The sequence below is a fragment of the Lepisosteus oculatus genome, chromosome 1 (assembly GCF_040954835.1).
Source record: "Lepisosteus oculatus isolate fLepOcu1 chromosome 1, fLepOcu1.hap2, whole genome shotgun sequence".
Classification (NCBI taxonomy): domain Eukaryota; kingdom Metazoa; phylum Chordata; class Actinopteri; order Semionotiformes; family Lepisosteidae; genus Lepisosteus; species Lepisosteus oculatus.
In genome coordinates this window covers 2,702,242-2,722,825 of record NC_090696.1, presented here as the reverse complement: position 1 = coordinate 2,722,825, position 20,584 = coordinate 2,702,242, and the positions used below count along the sequence as shown (strand labels likewise).

The window sequence follows — 20,584 nt, the reverse complement described above, 5'->3', positions numbered from 1 at the left end:
TCTCCCGGGCCAGCTGCAGATAGTTAGCGACAGATTCACTCAACGTGCTGCTAGGGGTCATCTGTTTCCAGTTTTTTGATCCCGAAACAGTAAATGTTGAGAACATACTTTGTTACATTCAATTTCACTTGTTGTGGATTTTTGGAATCGCTCGCTGGCCACATCTTTCGCTGCGCTTGCTGGGGTTTGGATGGAGAATGCGAGGGTCGCTCAGTACTAGTTTCTTCCCCCCTCTGTCTTCTGTTCCAAACTCCAGACCCTCCGGGCCTGTGTCACTGCGGACTTTCCATTAATGTGAAACATGAGGACTCTTTTCTCTTCCCTCTCAAATTACAAACACGTTTTTTCATTATAAAGTTGTTACCACTCCTGGTAAACAAACAGAATGTCGCTGGAAAAGCCAAGTGTTTGTCACAAGAGCGTTCAACTATTTTTTAATATGAAGCAAAGGGGGATTGTGTGTTTGTGGTTTTGAGTGTTCTGTGTGTGTGTATTTCTGAATCTACCATGTAAGCAAGCATTTCTGTGTGTGTCTGAAGATGTAGAGCTTACATTAAAAAGAAAAAGACTGAAGCATCCTTTTTTTTCCTCACTAGAAGGTGATGAAGAGGACATTTCCACTAAAGGAGACACAATAAGCACTTGTGCAGTAATTCTGATTGGGAATGAAGTATGGTTTATCATCACTCAGAATCAAGTTTCAGTTTATCAGCTGTGCCTCAGAGAATGAACATAAAGTTAAAAGCCAGTTAACAAAAACAGATAGCTGATCTCTTTGCAAACAGAGCTGCGTTTCCTCCTTGTTTCAACAGCACACATGTGAAGGGTATCCTGGCAGTGTCTTTTCCAGTGTCCTGGCTGGGAAACAACACGGGAGTCTAGAACAGAATCTGCATTAATATCTTAGAGTGATTGTTGCCTTTGTGACAGAGCTGCCAGTGATACAAATGAGGAACCATATTTCTGCGGGGGCCTTCTTGTGTTAGATAGGACACCCACTGGTCAGCTCCTGAAGTACCTGAAAGAAGGTGGCTTTTTCCTCAGTATTGCTCAGATTCCTTGATTTTATTCCTCCCCATTATTCTGTTTTGTAAAGAAGCGTGACATTTTTCGCTTTACCCCCACTTTCTGGTGTAGAAGCAGAGTGACACCCGAAGCGAACCGTTTCTCAGACGGGGCATCAGACCCCAGTGCAGGGCCTCGGGGGGCAGCCTGTGCGCAGACAGAGTCATTCCCCTTCCATCTAGCCTCCTGACTGCCAGGCAGAGATGCCGCGAGCCGCTGTCCTGGAAGAAGGACAGCAGGGAGCTGGGCCTCGCCAGCCTGACCAGCCTGCGGCGCAAGTGTCTTTCCTGTGAAAGGTTTAGCCTCATAATTGTTCCACCAAGACTCTTGCGCCCAGCTCCCTGCTGCCTCCCTGTGGCCCCAGGCTGGAACAGCTCCGGCTGCTTCCAGCGACTGATGTACACAGGCCCCCACAGTGACGGATCTTCCGCTGTCAAAAGCTTCTAATTACCGCTGTAGGAATCCGTCTTCCTCTTCTTTCTTTTTTTAAATGTAAGACAAAAGCTACAGGGCCACCAGCAACATTTCTGGTGGAGGTCCACCAGCCTCAGCTGTAAATCCGCTGTCTTTGCTGCGGCTTCCTCTCTTTGCTGCGCGGCCCTGGCTGCAGTGTGCCTGGACGCGGTGAGATCAAACGGATGCCAGGTGAACTGTACAGTACTGCAGTAGGCGCTTCCTCTCCTGAGCCTGAGCCGCTGTTGGTCATGTAGAAGGCCCACCAGGTGCCTCCTGTCCAGTGTTGTAGCTCCTCACGCTACTGAAGTTCATCCGTGAGCTGGGCTGGAAACTGCACTGCCTCCTGTTGGCATGAGTTCGAAAACAGCGGGGCCACACTGTAAACTCCACCGTGCCGAGCAAGTGTGGGACTGTCAAGAGCTGAGACCTGGGCCATTCCTGACAAGTTTAAGAATTTGTTATACATTCAAGACATTTTTGCTTCTAAAACAGTTAACACACTGTAATACAGAGCCTCTTATTTATAAAGAAAGGAGAGCTAACTGCTATATTTAAATGCACTAGTCAGCTTGCTAAACCAGCCTTTGGATACCCAGTTCTTTCGCTGTGTTTAGCTGGTAGCTGATTTTTTCATGGTTTGCTGTTTGTTTGCTGGTGCCAGTCTCTTCAAAAACTCTGTAACAGCTTAGCTCTTCAGTTATTCAATTTACAGTCAGTGGAGTGACCCTTTTCGATCCTTTCGAGCTCTCTGCGTCCTTTGGAAGATCATGGCAAGTCTGTATCATTCCTGTTTAATACATAACTCCAGTGACCAGTAGGTGGCAGCAAAACGAAGACCAGGCATATGGAGCTTGTACAGTGGACAGTGAACAGTTTCTGCCCAGGCTTCTCCAAACAGCAGGATTTTTCCAAGAAGTTGCATGGAAGCCGACTCATGGCAGAAGGTTGGAGGCAGGTGTTTATTTTGCCTGGAGTAGCGGGCTGACTGTGATCTTGCTGCTGGTGGCAGGGGGAGCGCAGCTGAAACCAGCACCTGTAGTTTCTCCCAGCCGCTGACGGCGCGAGGACAGCCGGCTGCTCGGGGGTCGGGGGTCGGGGGTCGGGGGTCGGGCCCCGGAGGCTGTGACAGCAGGGCCGCGGGCGTGCGTGTACCGCACAGGTGCTGGAGCTGAACTACTGGGAGGCGGAGGTGAGAGGTGGGAGCGAACGTGTCACTGAATGAATATTCAGAGAGCTAAAGTTCGTGTGCATTGGTGGAGGAAACGGCTTCAGCGTGAGCTCAACACACCCAGAGCCCCCCGGCCCCGGTCTCAGGACCCCCTTGCGTAAGCTCCTGCACAGGGGATGGAGAGACGAGTCTCTCCGAGAGCAAAGCCCTGCTTAGTGAAAACTGGAGCAACGACCACACAGACACAGGCGACACAACCGTAAAAACAGCAGCTTTGAACCTCAGTCTCAGTCTTGATTGACTTACTGCTGGGACGCCAAATTAATTACCTTCCAGAACACCTGTTTAGAGAAAGTTTAAACGCTGTGAATACAAAAACAGAGCTCTGACTGAGCAGTTTACTTGCTGTAGGGTAGGGGAGCCCTACTTCTGTGTGGAAGGATTAATAGGTCTCTTTCAGTGTTCTGCTTGTTGAGAACTAATTAGGTAATTAAATTCAATGAGGTAGTTAAAGGCTCAGGCGAAAGGAAAACCAGAAAACTTCTGGCCCTTTAGGTCTGAAGTGTAATTTGTTTCCCTTTGTTACATGTGTCGTCAGTTCCATGTTTGTGTTGCATTCACTGTTATCTTTTGGGTTAAACGAGAGTCGCAGGCCTGGGCATTGTCCTGAACAGCCGGTGAAAAGGCTGGGTGAGTTTGGAAAACTGAGCCAACAGCGCTCAGAGCCAACTGCACCCATATCCACCTCCCCACTACACTGACGTCGGGCTCAGGCCAACTCTGCTTTAATCCAGTAGTTGTGTTGATTGTGATCTTGTGAACAGTTTTATTAATGATGGAAAGACAGATAAAGGTTCCAGCTACACCAGTAGGGTTTAATACAAGGCCAGGTGGCAAATGAGAAAACAGAGGTGAAAAGGTCTCACCTGAGATATAAGCGCAGTACCCGTGTGCTCCTGCAGGGGTCAGGCAAGGCCCAGCAGTCGGCTGGGAGTGCTCTGGCAGAGCGTGGAGGCCTTACCGCCTGGGGTACAGGAGGGAATGGCAGCTTGTTTTGATTTTCCTGGCTCTCTGGCCCAGTGCGCAGAGATGATTTGCTGAGGGGACCCAGGAGACGGGGAGAGGATTGGATTAGCTGGATTAACCAGCCCCGAGGCTGCCAGGGTGGCCACAGTGTGGTCAGCCTTCTTGGCTGGCTGTCCCCAAGCGAACCGCGGAGGGAGGCGAGCTCCCAGCCCAGCCCCGCTCGTCAGGTGACACTCCCAGGAACGGGACCAGCCGCCGCAGGACGTGATCATGAGCACGGTACCTTCCTGACTGAAGACGCTCATCCAGCTGCTTCCCGGAAGGTGGCAGCTTGTGTAGTTTGTGTGTGAGTGAGGGGCCTCCTGTCTACACGTCTGAGCACTGCTGTGTGCTGCCCTTTGTCCTCTGGTCCTTGTTTTAATGGCTGAGCTTCTTCTCGAAGCAGTGCTCTGTTTGCAGTGTGTGGTGAATTGGATTTTCGCATTTGTGTAAGAGCATAAGATCAGTTGTAAACAAGAGGAGGACTTGAGGCCCAGTCAGCTCATGTGTGTTTTCCAAGGACTCCAAGGATCTCATCCAGCTGTTTCATGAAAGAAGCCGTAATATATTCTTCAATAACTTGGCTGGAGCTTGTTCCCTACTCCCCCAACCCTTTTGGGCAAATAAGTGCCCCATTTTCATTTTTAGATGTGCTTCCCCTTAGTTTCCACCCGTGTCTGCTGGTCCGTGTTCCACTGCTGGTTCTGAAGATGTCCACTGGGTCGCCTAGGTTAGTGCCCTTGAGGATTATGAGTGCTTTCCCCTCTGTTTCAGACTAAAAAGGTTTAATTCTTTTAGGCTGTCAGTAGCGGACTTTCATTTGAGCCTGGAAAATGTGTGTGTTCAAATCTGGGACTGATTCCAGAACACCAATAACTTCGGTAACCTAAGGTCTACACAATAGTCTAAATGAGGTCTAAATAGTCCACTGTTCTATTTTAACATCTCTGATACCATATTATAGCATCTTTGACTTTTTGATACCAAACAGAATGCTGAGATTGTCAGTCTAGACTTTTTACTGTCACACAAACGTGGGGAGAGCATACAAACTCCAGCCAGATAGTCTCCCAGGAATTGAAACCAGGGCCTCAGCGCTGCAAGACAGCAATGCTCACCACTGCGCTACCGTGCCGCCCGTTTAACGCTCATAATGAGAGAAAAGTTTTGCAATTGAAGAATGGCTTGAGCAGCACAGAAGAATTATCCCTGAAGGATTCCTGAGGAAGTATCAGCGAGCACTCAATCATAGTCTCCTTACCCTTTAAATTATTAGCACATTGGCTCTCTCCCTGCTTCTAAAATGGATTATTGCATAACAGTAATTAACGAAGAAGAAAAAGTGGAATTTCTTCCGTTCTCTGAGATTCCCAGGTTCCAGGGGGACAGAGTGTTAGCGCTCTGACAGCTGAATACTTTGGCTTCTTGTGGCTCCATTTGGAAAGTAGCAGGCATGTTTCACTGCAAACCCAGAATAAACATCTTCAAGTGAATAACTTGTAGGAAAGAAGCTTTTTTTTCAGGAAGGAGAAAAAACATTGAAGTATTTTTATATATATATATAATTCCCACATTGTTCCCAAGATTCCTAGTGTATTTCCAGATTTGGCCCAAGCTGATTAATTGAAGCCATATTGCTGTGCCTGTGATCCGGGGGAAGATTGATTGCCGATATCCAGTTACACATGCACCGTACAGAGAGGGGATGGGCAGAGCTGATGACAGACTGGGGGTGGGGGGTTCAGGTTGTCAGACAAGGTTACCTGCGGAGCTGAAGGCACATGAGAGTGGGCGTCGTTTTCTTTAACTCTCAAAGAGCTCAGACAGGGGCTGCACCTCCAGAGTTCTCCAAGTACTGTATGGTTGGCCTGGCTTGCACAAAGCCAGAACTGAGAGCAGTTTCCACTGGGGCCCTTGCTAGCAGGAAACGTCTGAGAGCAGAGTGGCTTCTGGAGTGTTGAACAGACCAGTTGGCCACAGACCAGTTCACTGCACACAGCGAGCATGGCCTGATCTGTACAGCCTTTCTGTCCACACTGGGGCTGTAGATTGAGGTAGATGCGTGGCTGCTGTTTCGGCCAGCTCCTTTGATTCTCATTAGGAATCCGAAATGCTCATGGCACCAGAGGAGTCACACCTAGCAGTGATGTGGAGCTCCAGGCGGTGGGTCTCATCCTGTTCCCCCAGTCTGACTTGTTAAAGGAAGCAACTGACATGTGTGAACAGAAGCCCATGCTATATCGAGGGGGCCAGTGGCACAGAGAGGGATTGTCTGTGCAGGCCCAGCTCGTTCAAGATCACAATGGCCAGGCAAGAGCGACCCATTGAATTCAAGCCTCTGTTCTGCCATCCTGGCCCAAATGGAAACACCTACTCTGGCAGCAAGGGGATGGCAACGCTGCCCCCTGCTGGTAATTCCGAGGCTCTGGAACTCACGTGCGCTTTGAATGTGGGAGAAAACTGCATCGTTTCTGACTGAGGCGGTGCTTCTTTTATTGGTTAAACTTAAATACAAAAGTGTCTTTAGTGCTCAGCAAACTGCGGAAGACAAGGACAGCTGTGAGTAATTTCAGCCGGAGGTAAACTTTTAAATCTGAGGTGAAAATTGTGCTTCTCGCAGTTTTGCATATTTTCTTAACTCCTTGTGTGTTTTCTGAGAGGAGGGACAGAAAAGGGGCCGAGGTGAGAGAGCTCGGTCAGGGCTTCTCTCTACCTCAGGAGCTTCGTCGTGTTCGATATCCTCCAGCCTTTCACTCAGAAGCAGTACGAGCGCTTGTGTAGCTGGTGTTTTGTGATTCATGGCCTCCGTTTATCATTAATTGGCCGTGGGATATAGTTGGCAGATTTTGTTTTTGCTAAAGAGACCATTCTGGAGCTGTGGGACTTGCCGCACTCGTTTCCTCATTACTGCCTGACTTCTGCACGGCCAAGCCTGCGTTCTGGGCACACTGTGCGGTGCGATCAGCCTGATCGGGCTAATTACAGCCGGACACACTGACCAGGTGGTCAGCTTCTGACACAGCATGGAGAAGGAGCTGCTGGAGGGGGTGGGGAGTTTGGTCAGTCCCCCACGCCCACTGGTGTTCATCGCCGGTGTGCTCTTTCCTGCACTGAGTCTTTTAACGAATTGGCGGGTTACTTGGTTACAACCTTTGCAGGTTTCTTTATTTCTACTCGTAGAGATTTAAGATACTTAAGAACGCAAATGCATAGTTAAAATGCGACCTCCTACCTGTTTAGGATATGAAAATAATTAAAAGAGTTTAATTTAAACCTATTATTAGGAACAAGTCATTGGTTTATTCCATGCTGAAAAGAGAAGGAAGAAAACGCACCGTTTCGGCTGTGGAGCCTTTTTCGGGTGTAAGCTTACACTTATTACTTGTTCCTTTGCAGCCTACGCATGCTGACACAGCTCCTCACCTGAACTGCTTCAACCTATTATTAGGTCTGTTAGGGGGTGCAGTTGTTGAAGTGAGCGCTCAGGTGGAGCAGAGTGTGGGATCTCAGGGCCTGGTTAGGGCACTGCACTCTGGACTGAGGGTCATGGGGTCAGTCCCAGGTGGGTGGGGATTCTCAGGTGCTCCAAGCCTGCGCAGGGCTCTCCACTCAGATCACTCCAGGAAATGTCCGCTGTTTGAGCAGTAAAAGGTCTGAATTTGGGCTCCTTCTGCAATTCATTTTCCTTAATACAGAGGAGATTCAGCATGCTTTTTGCAGAAACACAATTACATAAGCTTGTGGTTCCAGACTGCATTTTTCTCCTCTCAGTCACTTTCAGCACATATGTATTCCTGGAAAGAATAATCTAAAATTTTATTTTGTTCCCCTTCTGCTATCAAACTTCAGTTAAAAGGCTAACAATGACCATACATGTATTGTTTTACGCTAAGTTAGAAAAGGTATGAATCGAAACAAGCTCATGGCATAAATTTCACTCTGTCCAAAAGCTCTCGTTCCTGAAAAAAAGCCTCAAATAACTGAACAGCCAGCACATAAAGAATAAATTTACATGTCAGGAACAAGGACTTGTTCACCACAGATACAGTATGTGTTCCAGCACCAGCACAGAAGGGACATCTTCGGACACTAGAATGCAAACTTCACAGAACTTCCCTCAGGAGCCTGATCAGCTTAAAGAAAGACGTTTACTGCCACAGAGGCACACCAGGTGGTCTACCCTTTAATACAAAGGGAGAGTAACTAGTTCTAACCAAGTTCTGTGTGTGTGTGCAGTGCTGTTTTGGATGCTGATTACAAAGGTACTTTTAAAGCATTGGCAGGCTTGGGTGCACGTCTGTGCAAGACTGTCACAGGAAAGTGGTGACACTGCGCTGAGCTTCCTCGCTTCTTCCTAAAGCGATGCTCTTGATTTTCTGCAGGGGCGGCTGAAGTGTACTCAGGAATCGGACTTTCTGTTAGTTGAAGCAGGAATTCTTTCTTTTGTGTGCTGTGTGGTGTTTCCTGAGATGAACAAGACAGAAGCCAAGGGCCTCTGAAGGGGCTCTGCTGACCCGTGATGAGTCATCCTTGTGCGTCACTGCCTTGCCTGTTGAGCCAGGAAGCCCACTTCAGGACCAGGCAAGCTGTGTTTGCTCAGAATTGAAAGACTAAATGGGCTTTTAATTTCTGAGTGCTGTTTTTACCCTGCATAGAACTGGGGCCCAGGACTCTTAAGGACTTATCTGATGTCCATTTGTGTTCAGCCATTACATCGACGTCTTGCATACCCAGGGCCAGTAAACATGCCCTTCCATCATGTTATCCTGAAAAGCCCTCAAATAGTTCTGAATCTAGTTGTGATAAGCAGGCCTAGTTTTGCTGCTAGAAGACCTTGAATGTTCTTTTCTGTTCTGCTGTTAATTTATTTGAAAGATGTTTTTATGCAAAGTGACTTACATTTGCTCCCATTTATGTTTTTATATTTGCTCAAGGGTGCAGCTGAAGTCTCACCTGGGGTCTGAACCCTCAATCCTCCAGTGATGAGCCCCGATCCTCCCCCACTTCCCCACACTGCTGTTCTGTATATACGTACCGTGCCTTGTAAAAGTACACATGCACTTTCTATGGGTGAAATTACAAACTGATGCACTGCTTTTTAACTTAATATTTTATTAAAAACCTGAATGCTCAACCTTTCTCTCAAAAGCGAAAAACTGAGATCTGTTGATTGCATAAGTATTCAGACTCATGAGCTCAAGATTTGATGGAAGCAACATTGACAGCACTTCAAGCTGCAAGTCTTTTTGGGTCAGGCTCTGCCAGCAGTGCCCACTGGCCTGGTGCACTGTGTGCCCATTCTTCTTGGCGAATTAACTCAAGCTCTCTCAGGTCACTTATGGACAGCACTTTCCAAGTCCTTGCTGATAAGAAGCTGAGCTATAACATTCTGCTACCAGCATGCTTGACAGTAGGGTCTGTTGGGTCTGCGTCATATTGAATATTTAAATGCTTTATATTTAGACCAAAGATTCCATTTCTTTTTTGTCTGATCACAAAGCCCTTTTCTGTGTGTGCAATAATTCTAGATGCTTTATTGCAAACCTCATGTGGGATTTTATATATCTTTCAGTTCCATAAAAGCCCTCTGGTTTGATAGGGAGTGACCTGGGTATGGTTGCTCATGGACGTTGTCCCTCACTCTCATTCCACCTAGCCCAGCTGCCCAGTTTGGAGGGTCAGTCTGGTCAGGGCAGAGTCCAGGTGAATTTCACTTCTTCATGATCATTTTCACCATGCTCAATGGCATATTAAGAAGTCTTTGATCTGTGCTTTTCCATGATATTATTTCTGAATGGTTTTCAGATTTCCTTGGTCTTCACGGTCTAATCTTTGTATGAAATCCATCACCTGAAAGAGAGATCTTGCAAAGACAGGTGTATTTATTGTGAAATCATGTGAAACACTAATATTGCACAGGCCACTCAACTAATTGTGTGGCTCATTAAGGTAAATTTGTGTATCCAAGTCAATTTTGATTTGTCACAGCAAACTTGTTTGAATACTTGTGAAACCTTGACTTTTCAATTTTTCTTTTATGTTATTTATTAACTTCTTTTTGTTCTTTGCTTTGAATGTGTGGATTAGATTTTGCATTTAACATATATTAAGTGCTACTTCAAAGTGCCATTAGTTTGAAGGAACAGAGTGTAAAAGCTGTGCAAGGGCTTGTGTACAAACCCCCCTAACTGCAGTGAGCCAGTGCAGTGAGATTGTCTGGTAGTGCACACAACACAAGAAGCAGCAGGGTGTGTTGTGAGTGTGGAGGGACAAGGCACTGTAGGAACTGGGACATATGACACCTGTGGCAATAGAGGCCGATTCATTTCACAGGCTTTCTGTTCTCATTACGATGTGACACCGGGTGCTGGATCTTTCTTGCTCTTTCTGTTGAAGACAGACAGGCATGTCCTTTAAGCGTGTTGCTTTAGTGTTTTGTTTGCACAGTTTATCTGAGACTCTGCAGGTTTATAGGCTTCCATTTCTAAGTCCCATTCTAGAAGGAATGAACCATGTTAACGTCTGTCCTATGAAAAAGAAAATGGCATCATTGTCTTTGTATGATTAATCTGTGCCCTTTTATTTTTCACATGGCACAACCTTTCTTGACTCTGTGAATCGGTATGTGATTTGCTGATGAACAAGTAAGAACTGCTCCCATCCTGTCCCCTCCCAGACCTTGAGATCAGTGGCTCACAATGTCTGCCTCCAGTTCCTCAGTCTCTCCCACTGAGCTGTCCCCTGCAGACCTCAGCCGTCCTCTGAGCCACTGGCATGCATGCAAACTGGAGCGGAGCAGGAGTTTAAATTGCAGTAAGTTTCCACCAAAAGGTCTCATCCTGTTCACTTTACTCCTGTCACTTCCCTTGTCTTCAGTCTTCACTGTCTGTGGCAGCTGTGGTCTTCTGCAGGGCCTTGCTATGAGATCTTTGAAGGGGGAGTGTGTGTCTTCTGTGCCGGAAATGGCACGTGTCTAATTCAGGTGTTCTGAGAGCCAAATGCAGTCTCTGACGGATGTTTTGAGCGTGCGGTTTTTGATTTTTCAGCCCTACCCAGGGCAATAAGTAGGTCAGGGTAATAGAGATAGCTCCCTTGGGTGCTGTTGTGTAGGAACACCGAAGACAAGTTTGACATAAAGGAAAACGCCAAAACGCTGCTGTCTAACCCAAATGGTCAGGGCAGAAAACCAAGCACAACTTAAAATAATAATATTGAGCCGCTGCTGTGTTTATTCTCTTTTTTCCCCAATGCATTCCTAAAAATGTGCAGAACGAAATACAAAAGCAGCTTTTGAGTTTTGTGGATGTCACAAGTTGAATTGCTTGCGAAGAAGCTATTAGTACATATACAGTATCAGGTGTGGTCACCATTGGCACCGAGATTGATGTCATTAGGATGTTGGACGTTCCCATAAGTTCCATGATGAATTGATCTGTAATTGCTTAATTGGCACAAGTGGTGCAGGTGACGTTGATAATTAAGGGTTGGCTGCAGTAAAGACTTGCTCCGAATCCAGATGCCAAGGTTAACAACAATAGGTTGACGGCCTCACTGCTGGTCTGTGAATATACTGCGCCTTGTAAAAGCATTCACACCCTTCCAATGATGTCCCATTCTGTTGAATGACAAATGAGATAGATACATTTTTTGCTGTTTATATTGCTACCAAAAAATTAAATGATCAAAGAGACTTGCAGCTGCAACTTTGCATACCTGGATGGTGCAGTTTTCACGATTATTCTTTGCAAACTTGCTCAAACTCCGTGAAGTCAGGACTTAGACCAGGCTACTCAAGGACATTGACCTCCTTCACTCTTGTGCTTGAGGTCATTGCTCTGCTGAAAGCTGAATTTTTTCTCCAGGTTTAGGTCTTCACCTGCTTTTGTCTGCTGTTCCTCTAAGATTTGGCTTTACTCGGCTCCATGCATGTACCCCATGCTGTTACCACATGCTTGACAGTGGGGATGGTGTTTACTAGGTGATAAAATGTGTTGGGTTTGTGCAAGTTGTTGCAGCACTTAACATATAATTTCAGAAGTTCCAGTTTTGTCTTGTCTGACCATAAAACCTTTGCCACATGTTGACAGTATCATTAGATGATTTGCTGTGAATTCCATGTGGGATTTGAGATGGTTTTGCCACCCTGCCTTGCAGCACAGCTTTGCGGAGTGTGGATGAATGTGTGAGTGACTGAAATTGTGCACTCCGGGACATTTTCTCCCGTCTTAGCTGTTGAATTAGGTAGCGGTTTTCACGATCGAACATTTGTTTGAAATTCCCTGCCTGGCTGAGCAGCCTGACAGAGACAGGTGTATTTATTCTGAAATCATGTGAACTGCTATTATTGCACTGAGGCCACTCAACTAATTATGTAGTTGGGCATAGTAATTTTGAGCTAGTTTATGTTGGTCATAACAAAATGGCCAAAGACCTCTTGCCTTTGTTTAGCAATTTTTGCTAACTTATTTGCACATAAATGAAAATGAATGAGTTTGGTGTCGTTATTTGAATGTTGATTAAAAAAAGATGCTTTAAAAAACACAGTTCAATTAGGTGGTTATGTCAGCATGCATAGGATGCAAAGGAAAAAGTAAAGGTTTCGGCTGTGGAGCCTTCTTCAGGCGTCACTGTGTCAGAAATGTGGACGGCGATCAGTGCAGAAAACTGGGACAACCAGAACTGCCCAGTAAGCACTCAGCTCGGCCTTTTTTTCTGCTGGTAATGTTCATTAATTCACCTGCTCGTGTTTGATTAAATTTACCTGAAGGTTATTCAGTGCCTGCAGGGCTAAAGGGCCATTTTTAATTTTTTACACTGATATCAAGGGTGAAGTATTTTCTTCCGTGAAATTTGGATGAGGGGGGCAGTGTGCAGGAGCAGGGGTGCCATCTGGAGACCTGCGTGGGCGAGCTGGCAGCGCTGTGACGGGCTTGGGGTGGCCAGCCTGCCTCTGGGAGGACTCCCAGGCACCGCCCGCTAGTGACTGGACCCGGGCTCGAACCCGGAGCTCGCCCTGAGTCCCTGCCAAAAAAGAAGAAAGAAAAAACACATTTCGGCCGTGGAGCCTTCTTCAGGTTCTTCAGTTCACACCTGAAGAAGGCTCCACGGCCGAAACGTGTTTTTTCTTTCTTCTTTTTTCAGCACGGAATAAACCTGTTACTTGTCTGAAATAAGCCAGGGATGGTGGGAGTTTGTCATGGGGACATTTGTAATGGAATACGTATCCTTGCCAGGTGATCTGATGCCGGTTGAATTGTCACACTGTCCGGCACCTGCGTCTTCTGTGGAGGGCTTGGCGTGTTCAGAGAGAGGCTTGGCGTGTTCAGAGAGAGGCTTGGCTCGTTCCCTGATTTCGTTTGTCACTGCTGCTCGCTCACTGGGAGGACCCTGTGAAGAAGTAGAGAAGTAAATGAGCCATATTTATGTTACATGGGAAAGGAGCATAATCGCTTTTGTTTCCAGGTTTAATTTCTAATTGTGTTCATGCCTGTTGCTTTGTCTCACTTTGATTTTTTTCCTAAACACTTTCGTTCAATGTCCGGAAGCACGGTTTCCACAGATGAGTCAGTCCCAAATGAACACCTGCCCTGTAGTGTTCCAAGTTCCTTTTCAAACATGGCAGGAACAGTGGAAAACAGTTGGTTGTTTTGTGTATTCATTTCTGCATTCAGATAAAATGCTCATTGCTGTTCAAACGTTGTGTAATAATTTCTTATGGTGCACCAGGAGGGCTTTACGCTACAAGGGGCAGGGAGTCCGCCTGCGGACCGAATCGGCTCACTGGCTGGTGAAGCCCAGCGCCTGCAGCAGCGTCCGCTTCAGGCCCGGTAGCTCAGCTCCTCCAGTAGGGCCGTTTCCATGCTGAGAATGACGCCTTCTGCGGTTTGGTAGGTTCAGGTGTCCGTGTAGAGATGAGGGATTTTGGGATTCCACGGCGCGGGGGGGTGCTGGGTCATGGGACACAGCGCATGCTGGAGCTGGAGAGCCTGCAGGGACAGCAGCTGCTTCACGTTGGGAAAATGAGTGACAGCTTGTTTCTTTCATTGCGAAACCGATCTGGAGCACAGTACTAAAACTCTTACTGGAGCTTCAGGTCCCACGATGGACAAAGAAGTGTGTTCTCCATTTAGCTGCAGGTTCTGCTCTGTGGACAATATGTTGTGGTTGTAAAAAATGTCTTTGGCTGTTTTACAACAAACCTTTTTTTCTGTCCTGAGAAATAGCGGTAATGCAGCTGTATACAAAGTACACACTGCTTGTTCAGTTTTTAAAACTTGAAATCTATTTCCTACACACTGTATGGTTACGTGTTGTTAGTTTAAACACGGTGTGCTGAATGTTCTTGTGTCTAAACCTGTGAGCCAGCTGCAGTGGCCATGGAGCCTCTGAAACACTTGGTTTGGTTCATTTGTGTGTTTGGATCCTTCACACACGTATTCATGCCCTTTCAGGTTTTTTAAATGACTCGGACTCCCTTTAAATATCACTAGGATAACAGGGGCATATCACAGGACTGGTAACATTCAGTGGTAAAAATATGCAAAAAATCAGAAAATCTAAGAGGAAGTGAATACTTCATTAAAGAACTGTATACGTACTGCATTTTTATCCTGTGCAACTTATATTTGTACCCATTACACAGCAGAGCACCTAGCTTCATCACTCTGAGTGCAGTACCTTGCTCAAGGGCACAGCAGCAATGTGCTGTCTGGGCTTGGTACCCACTATCTTCCAGCAACAAGTCCAGAACGTTGCCTCTGCTCCACACTGCAGTCTAACATTTCATCATGCGCAGGCCGCATTTTGCACTGTTTGATTCTCTGCAGTCGATTGCCTTTGTCTCCAGGTTATCATTACTCTGCCTGGGAGAAGGAATTCGTATTTTGACTTATTTTGCTCATCGTCAGCTGATGTGTCCTCAGCTGGCATCTGGGGCCCTCCTGGGACAATGATGTCTGTTTCCTAGGAGGCAGTGTGGACTAGAGAGCAGGCCCTGGACTTCTAACTGGAGGGTTGTGGGTTCAAACTACAGTTCAGTGTGAGACCCTGCTGTTGTACCCTTGAGCAAAGTACTTCACCTGAATTGTGCCAGATAAACAGCCGTTTCACCCAGCACAACTCACAACTGGCAACTCACTGAAGCTCAGCAGGTGTGAGCCTGGTCAGTACCTGGATGGGAGACCTCCTGGGAAAAACGTAGGTTTCTGCTGGAAGAGGTGTTAGTGGGACCAGTAGGAGGCGCTTACCCTGCAGTCTGTGGGTCTAATGTGTATAATGACGGGGACACTATACTGTAAAAAGGCGCCGTCCTTCGGATGAGATGTAAAACCGAGTTCCTGACTCTTTGTGGTCATTAAAATCCAAGGGCGTTTCTCGAAAAGAGTAGGGGTGTTACCCTGGTGTCCTGTTCAAATGTCCCCCTGGCCCTTACCAATCATCGCCTCCTAATAATCCCCATCTCTGAACTGGCTTCATCACTCTGCTCCCCTCCCCACTGAGAGCTGGAGTGTGGGGAGAGTACTGGAGCGTCATCCAGGTGGGGCTGCACACTGGTGGTGGTGGAGGGGATCCCCATTACCTGTAAAGAGCTTTGAGTGGAGTGTCCAGAAAAGCGCTATATAAGTGTGAGGAATTATTATTATTAAAATAAGTCACTTTGGATAAAAGCATCAGTCTCACTAAAAAGTGAGAGGTTTTGTCTTCTCACTGGATCGCTCTTCCTCTGTGTGTGCTGGGGGGAAGATCACTGGAGGAGTTTCGTCATTCCTCCTCCATGCTTTCAGACCTGTGTTTAGCTCTGAGACACCTGTGCTGAGCTGGGGTCTCCAGAACCGATCTCTTCGACGTGTTCAGTCCCCGGGGGTGTGCGGGGGTCCGGGCGGCCCTGCTGGACAGACGCGTGCTTCCGGCTGTGGAGCGAGCGCCATTCCCTGGGAAAATAAACACCCGTCTCCGAAGACCACCACACCCCTCCCACTGCTGCCTTTGACTGCAGGGTGCCGTTTGTACGGCAGTGCTTTGACATCTCTCTGGACGGCCGCGCAGACGAGGTCGGGGGTGTGCGCGCGGAGGAAGAGGGGTGTTTTCCTGTGTGTGGGAGCGAGGGGCAGCCCTCCCAGGGAGATCAGGCTTCCCCGATACCAGACTTGCTTTATTATTATTTCATTTGTAGAAATCTGGGTGGTGTAGAAATGCATCCGCCGCTGAGTGTTTCCAGGCGTTTCACCTGAACAGAACTTGACAAAGAGGGGATGGGGAACAGCGAAATAGCCCCCTTTAGTGATCGTGTTCAAAATTTCCTGGCGAAGCTCGTGATCGACTCCGTTTTCAGCTTCAAGATGTGTCCGTGGGACTGGACAGGTGGGGCTGAGCTGAAGTTACAGTGCGAAACACAGCACTTCCAAGTCTCCGTGGCTGGCTACAGCTTCCCCAAATCAAATCTCTCTGTTTGAGAAACACGTTATTACTGTGAGCTGTCGACACTCACATGCTGTAATTTCTCCTGAAATCTCTTGACCACAATTATTATTATTTCAACGTTTGATATTTCAGTTCCCACACCCAAGTCATAAAGCAGCTCCATCGTTATGACAGAATCGATTCAATAGTAGTTTCCATCCCTAGGAGCACTAACAAAACCCAAGGATTAGCTCGTCAGTCGGAAACATATTTCTGAATGTCGTGCTGATGTAGGTTCGGTTTTCCAGAGTATGACAAGTGGATAGCCTTTAAAGCAAAGTTGTTATTTTTTTTACACTGACACAGTGGATAACGTATAACATGACAGTTATAACCCTGAATCTAAGTATGCAATGTCTGTGATTTGTTTTTGTTCCCTGGCAGACTCATGAACCAGCACAATTGTGGCAGCTTAGCTGGATGAAACTTTGGGGGTTGGTGTAGTACATCAGATGGCAGTTGTGTTTACAGTACCTATAGAAAGTGTACACACTCTTTCCAAAGGTCTTAACAGCATGAAATCAAGACACAGCCTCCAAGTGAAAAATGAAAACTCAAATGTTCTGATAAGTAGTCACAAATAAAAATCTAGAACAATGGGTTGGATACGTGTGCACACCCCTGAGTTAGTCCTTGGTGGAAGCACCTTTTCCTTGAACCACAGCTGTAATTCAGTTTGGTTGGGCTGTACCAGCGTAGCACACCTGGACTGGGCAGCGTTTGCCAATTCCTCCTTTCAGAGCCCTTCAAGCTCAGTCAGATTAAGAGGGGCCGTGGATGGGCTCAGACTGGGACTGGGGTTCGTGTGAATGACGGGCGTGATGCTGTCTTTCAGGCGCAGCTGCAGAGGAACCTGGACAGCGCTGTGTCTCGCCAGCAGAGGGTGGGCAGCGGCCGGCGTGCCAGGAAGGAGGGGGGACTGGGCACCGAGCTGGACGGCCAGGGCTGCAGCCCCCTCTCGGAACAGGATTCGGGGATACTGGATGTAGAGGATGAGGAGGAGGAGGAGGTAAGGGCTTCAGACAACCCGTGTTCTTCACCTTCATTTTCCTTAGCATGGCTCACCTTCTGAGCCTTTTACTCAGGCTCTTTGAAAATTAAAATTAAGCTGTGGACATCAAATGATAAGTGTAAATTAGGCAGTCGATACACCAGTGCTGCTGTCATCATTCTTGCTAAATTGTGAGAAATCATAGATTAATAGCAATAGTTATTGCTTAAAGGCACCTAACCACTTTAGCAACGTGGCATGATATCTAAGATGAGAAACCAAAATGATCCAGCCTGTAGCTACTAATTAATACTCATTTTTTGGGGTGTTAAAATCAGTGCTTCTTGCTTTATGCCTGCCTTTTGTTTGCCTGTCATAAGTTGGCTCTGTGGGCATTCTCCTGTCAGGAAGATGTGCTTTTATAGTGTGAATTTCGATGACCAGGAAGTTTCCTGCTGCAGTGGAGGCTTAGCACTTCACCTTGACTGTTCCATGCTGGTGAACATCCAGTTTCTGCCACACGTTTTCACTCCCTTCCATTGAGGCCCACGTTGTTGAATTGCAAAGAAAATGGTGAAAGAAAACTTCATGGAGCTGAGCAAGTCTGCAAATTAATAAGAAATGAAAACTGCATATCCGAAAAGACTCTCAGCCACTGGTGCTTGACTGACTCAGGAGATCAACTTATTTCCATTTCAGCTTCAGCTTATTTAGTTCTTTTTTCTTTGCAGTTTTTGCTAGCTGTCCTGTTACCTTCTTTTACCTATGGAAATAATAATAATAGTAATAATAATAATAATAATAATAATAAAAACTTTATTTTATATAGCGCCTTTAAAGGTGGCTTCTCAAAGCGCTTAAAGAAGTGAAGGAACAAGTTATAGGTTTATTCCATGCTGAAAAAAAGAAGAAAGAGAACACAACGTTTCGGCCGTGGTGCCTTCTTCAGGTGTGAGAGAGACAGGGCAGTAGGCAAAGGTAAAGTAGCTTAAAGAAGTGTTCAGTTTGAGCCTTCGAGGTTCGATTGTCTGCTGTTCTCTCTGTAAACCTGTGTACATCATTTGCAGTTCAGGAGAACGGGACTCCTGTGGCTGGGGCTGGATGTCAGGCGCCGTGTCGTGACCAGGGGTCCCTTTCTGAAAGGCTTCTCTTGCTCTGGCTGTGCTCTTGAGCGGCCTGTTTGTCTCTATGGCATTGCACTGTGTGCACGCGTGCAGGGAATGAGACCTTCATGTCGTAGGGATGACATTTGGGAACTTTTTCCTGTCCTGCAGAATGGCCCTAGATTTCTGAGGTGAAACTGCTCTATATTTAGAGCCTCAGACGCGTTGATGCCATAAGAGACGTGACAGGAGCAGCAGACAAAGTCCGTTGGGCGAGATTTCTGATGCACATTTTTTTCCATACCTCTGCCAGCCCAGGGCTGACTTCCGATTGGTGCTCTGCTGGGACCCTGGCTTCTTGGCTGACACTGCCTTCAACACAAGGCGACTACGCCCTCTTTAATGGGCTGAGTAATTTAAAGCCATTTAGTGTCATTACTCTGCTCCTTGGCAGGTCCATCTGATCTACCCACCTGATAAAATACTGACTCGCAAGTCACGTGGCTGCGGTCCCATCGGCTCTGAGGAGAGATCCGAGTGAGGGCAAGGAGATGCCCCTCAGGGGGGGGCTGGGGGGCAAGCGTTCACCATCGGTGTGACCCTGGACTTTGTGTCCTCTCACACAGCTGCCAAACTTCATTTCCTTTCCAGACCCTCCAGATCGCTGTGATAGGAGGGGTGCGGCCCAAGCATTGACGTAGGGTGACCGTTCTAATCAACCTTGATCTTTAAATTGGGCGTTGGCTGCGTTTTTCTGGTGGATCATCTACCCAAAATACCAACATGCACATCTGCCAGGGCCCTGGAGAGATCTAGTAGTAACGTGGCTCTGTTTGTGTACTTGGTTCCCCTCATGGGCTCCGTAGGGAGTCGTGCCGGTCTTCTCCTGCTGGGAGAAGCTGGGATATAGCAGGTCCGGTCGCTCCAAGGCAGTGAAGACAAGGGAGAAACTAAATCATGTATTCCCGATCAGAACGTGTTATTGCTACCACCTTAGAAGAAGATAAATCTTGTTTTAGACAATTGCAGAGCCCCGAAACGTCGCTTGGTAAAGCTGCTAATGATCTCGAACCGGCTGCTGATTCAAGGACACTATATCTCAACCCTCTGAGGTCTCGGTGCTGAATTTGAATCTGTAATCATGACACTCTGCCTTGAGGGTTTGTGGGGAGTGGTACAGGTCTGGTACCGACCTGAAATGTTTTAAATACTTTTATTTTCTCTGTGTCAACATTTAATTTCTCTTGGTGGTTTTGGTCCTTTAGTTGGGTTTGGTTATGTCTGATGTTTCACAGGTCCTTTCTTGCTCACTATTTACTGGCACCTTCTTGGTCAAACACTACCATTACATGGTCTGAACTATTCGTTCAATGCAGATGTCACCCACATCTGTGTCCAAACTAAACCTGATACCGGGGAAGCAGACTCTTTTGTGTTTCAGTTGTGTTATTGGGTTCCTCTCATCGACGATGTAGAAACCGATGCTGTAACCTTGTCAGTTGACAGCACTTTGTGCGAATTGCATTAGAGATAGTGCCAGGCGGTATCCTTTTCTGTGTCTATAGCAGAAGTATTGATGATTGTAAAGCTCTGATTGAAAGATTCTCGAAAACTACACTACACAATAAGTTCAGGATTTGGCAGCTGGAATCCTGAGCAGGAAGTGTGTAAGTGATCACCTCACTCCTGTCTTGGAGTCCCTGCACGGGCTTCCTTTCCAGTTTTGAACCTGAGGGTGTGAGCCCTCAGTCCCTCTCCATCTGATCCATCTGATCCTCACTCTGCTGGCTCTGGTACACTGTGTGTCCCCTGCTCGTCTGCACTGTCCGTCCTCTGTGAGCCTTGTGTTGCTGAGCCACAACGCTCTTATCAATCATATTAGTCTTACAGTGTGTGTTTTGTATGTATTGTAAAGTTCTTTGAGATGATTGCTTTTAAAGCCACTGTCTAAAATAGTGTATTTTTAGCATTGCTTCACTCATTCATGCATCCTTTTGATAGGAGTTACGACAGCGTTCCAGTCTGCAATAGCACTGAGACCTGCAAAGAGTTTCCTCACACTGCCTTGCTGGTCACACTCCCTGGATCATTTCTTGGTGGGCTGCCCCAAAGAGGGGTGTAGGCAAGATTGCTTTCCATACTAGACAAGCCCCAGCAGGACAGTCTCTGTAGATAAGGACAGGCCACTTTACTGTTGGCTTGAGTTACACCTTGGTTTGAACCCTTGGAGAGATTCTTCACTATGGGAGTCTGGAACAAGATACTCAGCCATGAGGG

The 20,584-nt window shown here is 47.0% G+C and overlaps 1 protein-coding gene across 2 annotated transcripts in view; it reads left to right on the top strand.

Moving 5' to 3' along the window:
• Nucleotides 1-20,584, top strand: part of exoc6b (exocyst complex component 6B) — a 150,892-nt gene that overhangs the window by 36,543 nt on the left and 93,765 nt on the right. For both annotated transcript variants that reach the window (XM_015343850.2, XM_006629096.3), the window contains exon 7: nucleotides 17,049-17,222. In XM_015343850.2, coding sequence (XP_015199336.1) covers nucleotides 17,049-17,222 — 174 coding nt within the window. The remainder of the gene's footprint in view (nucleotides 1-17,048; nucleotides 17,223-20,584) is intronic.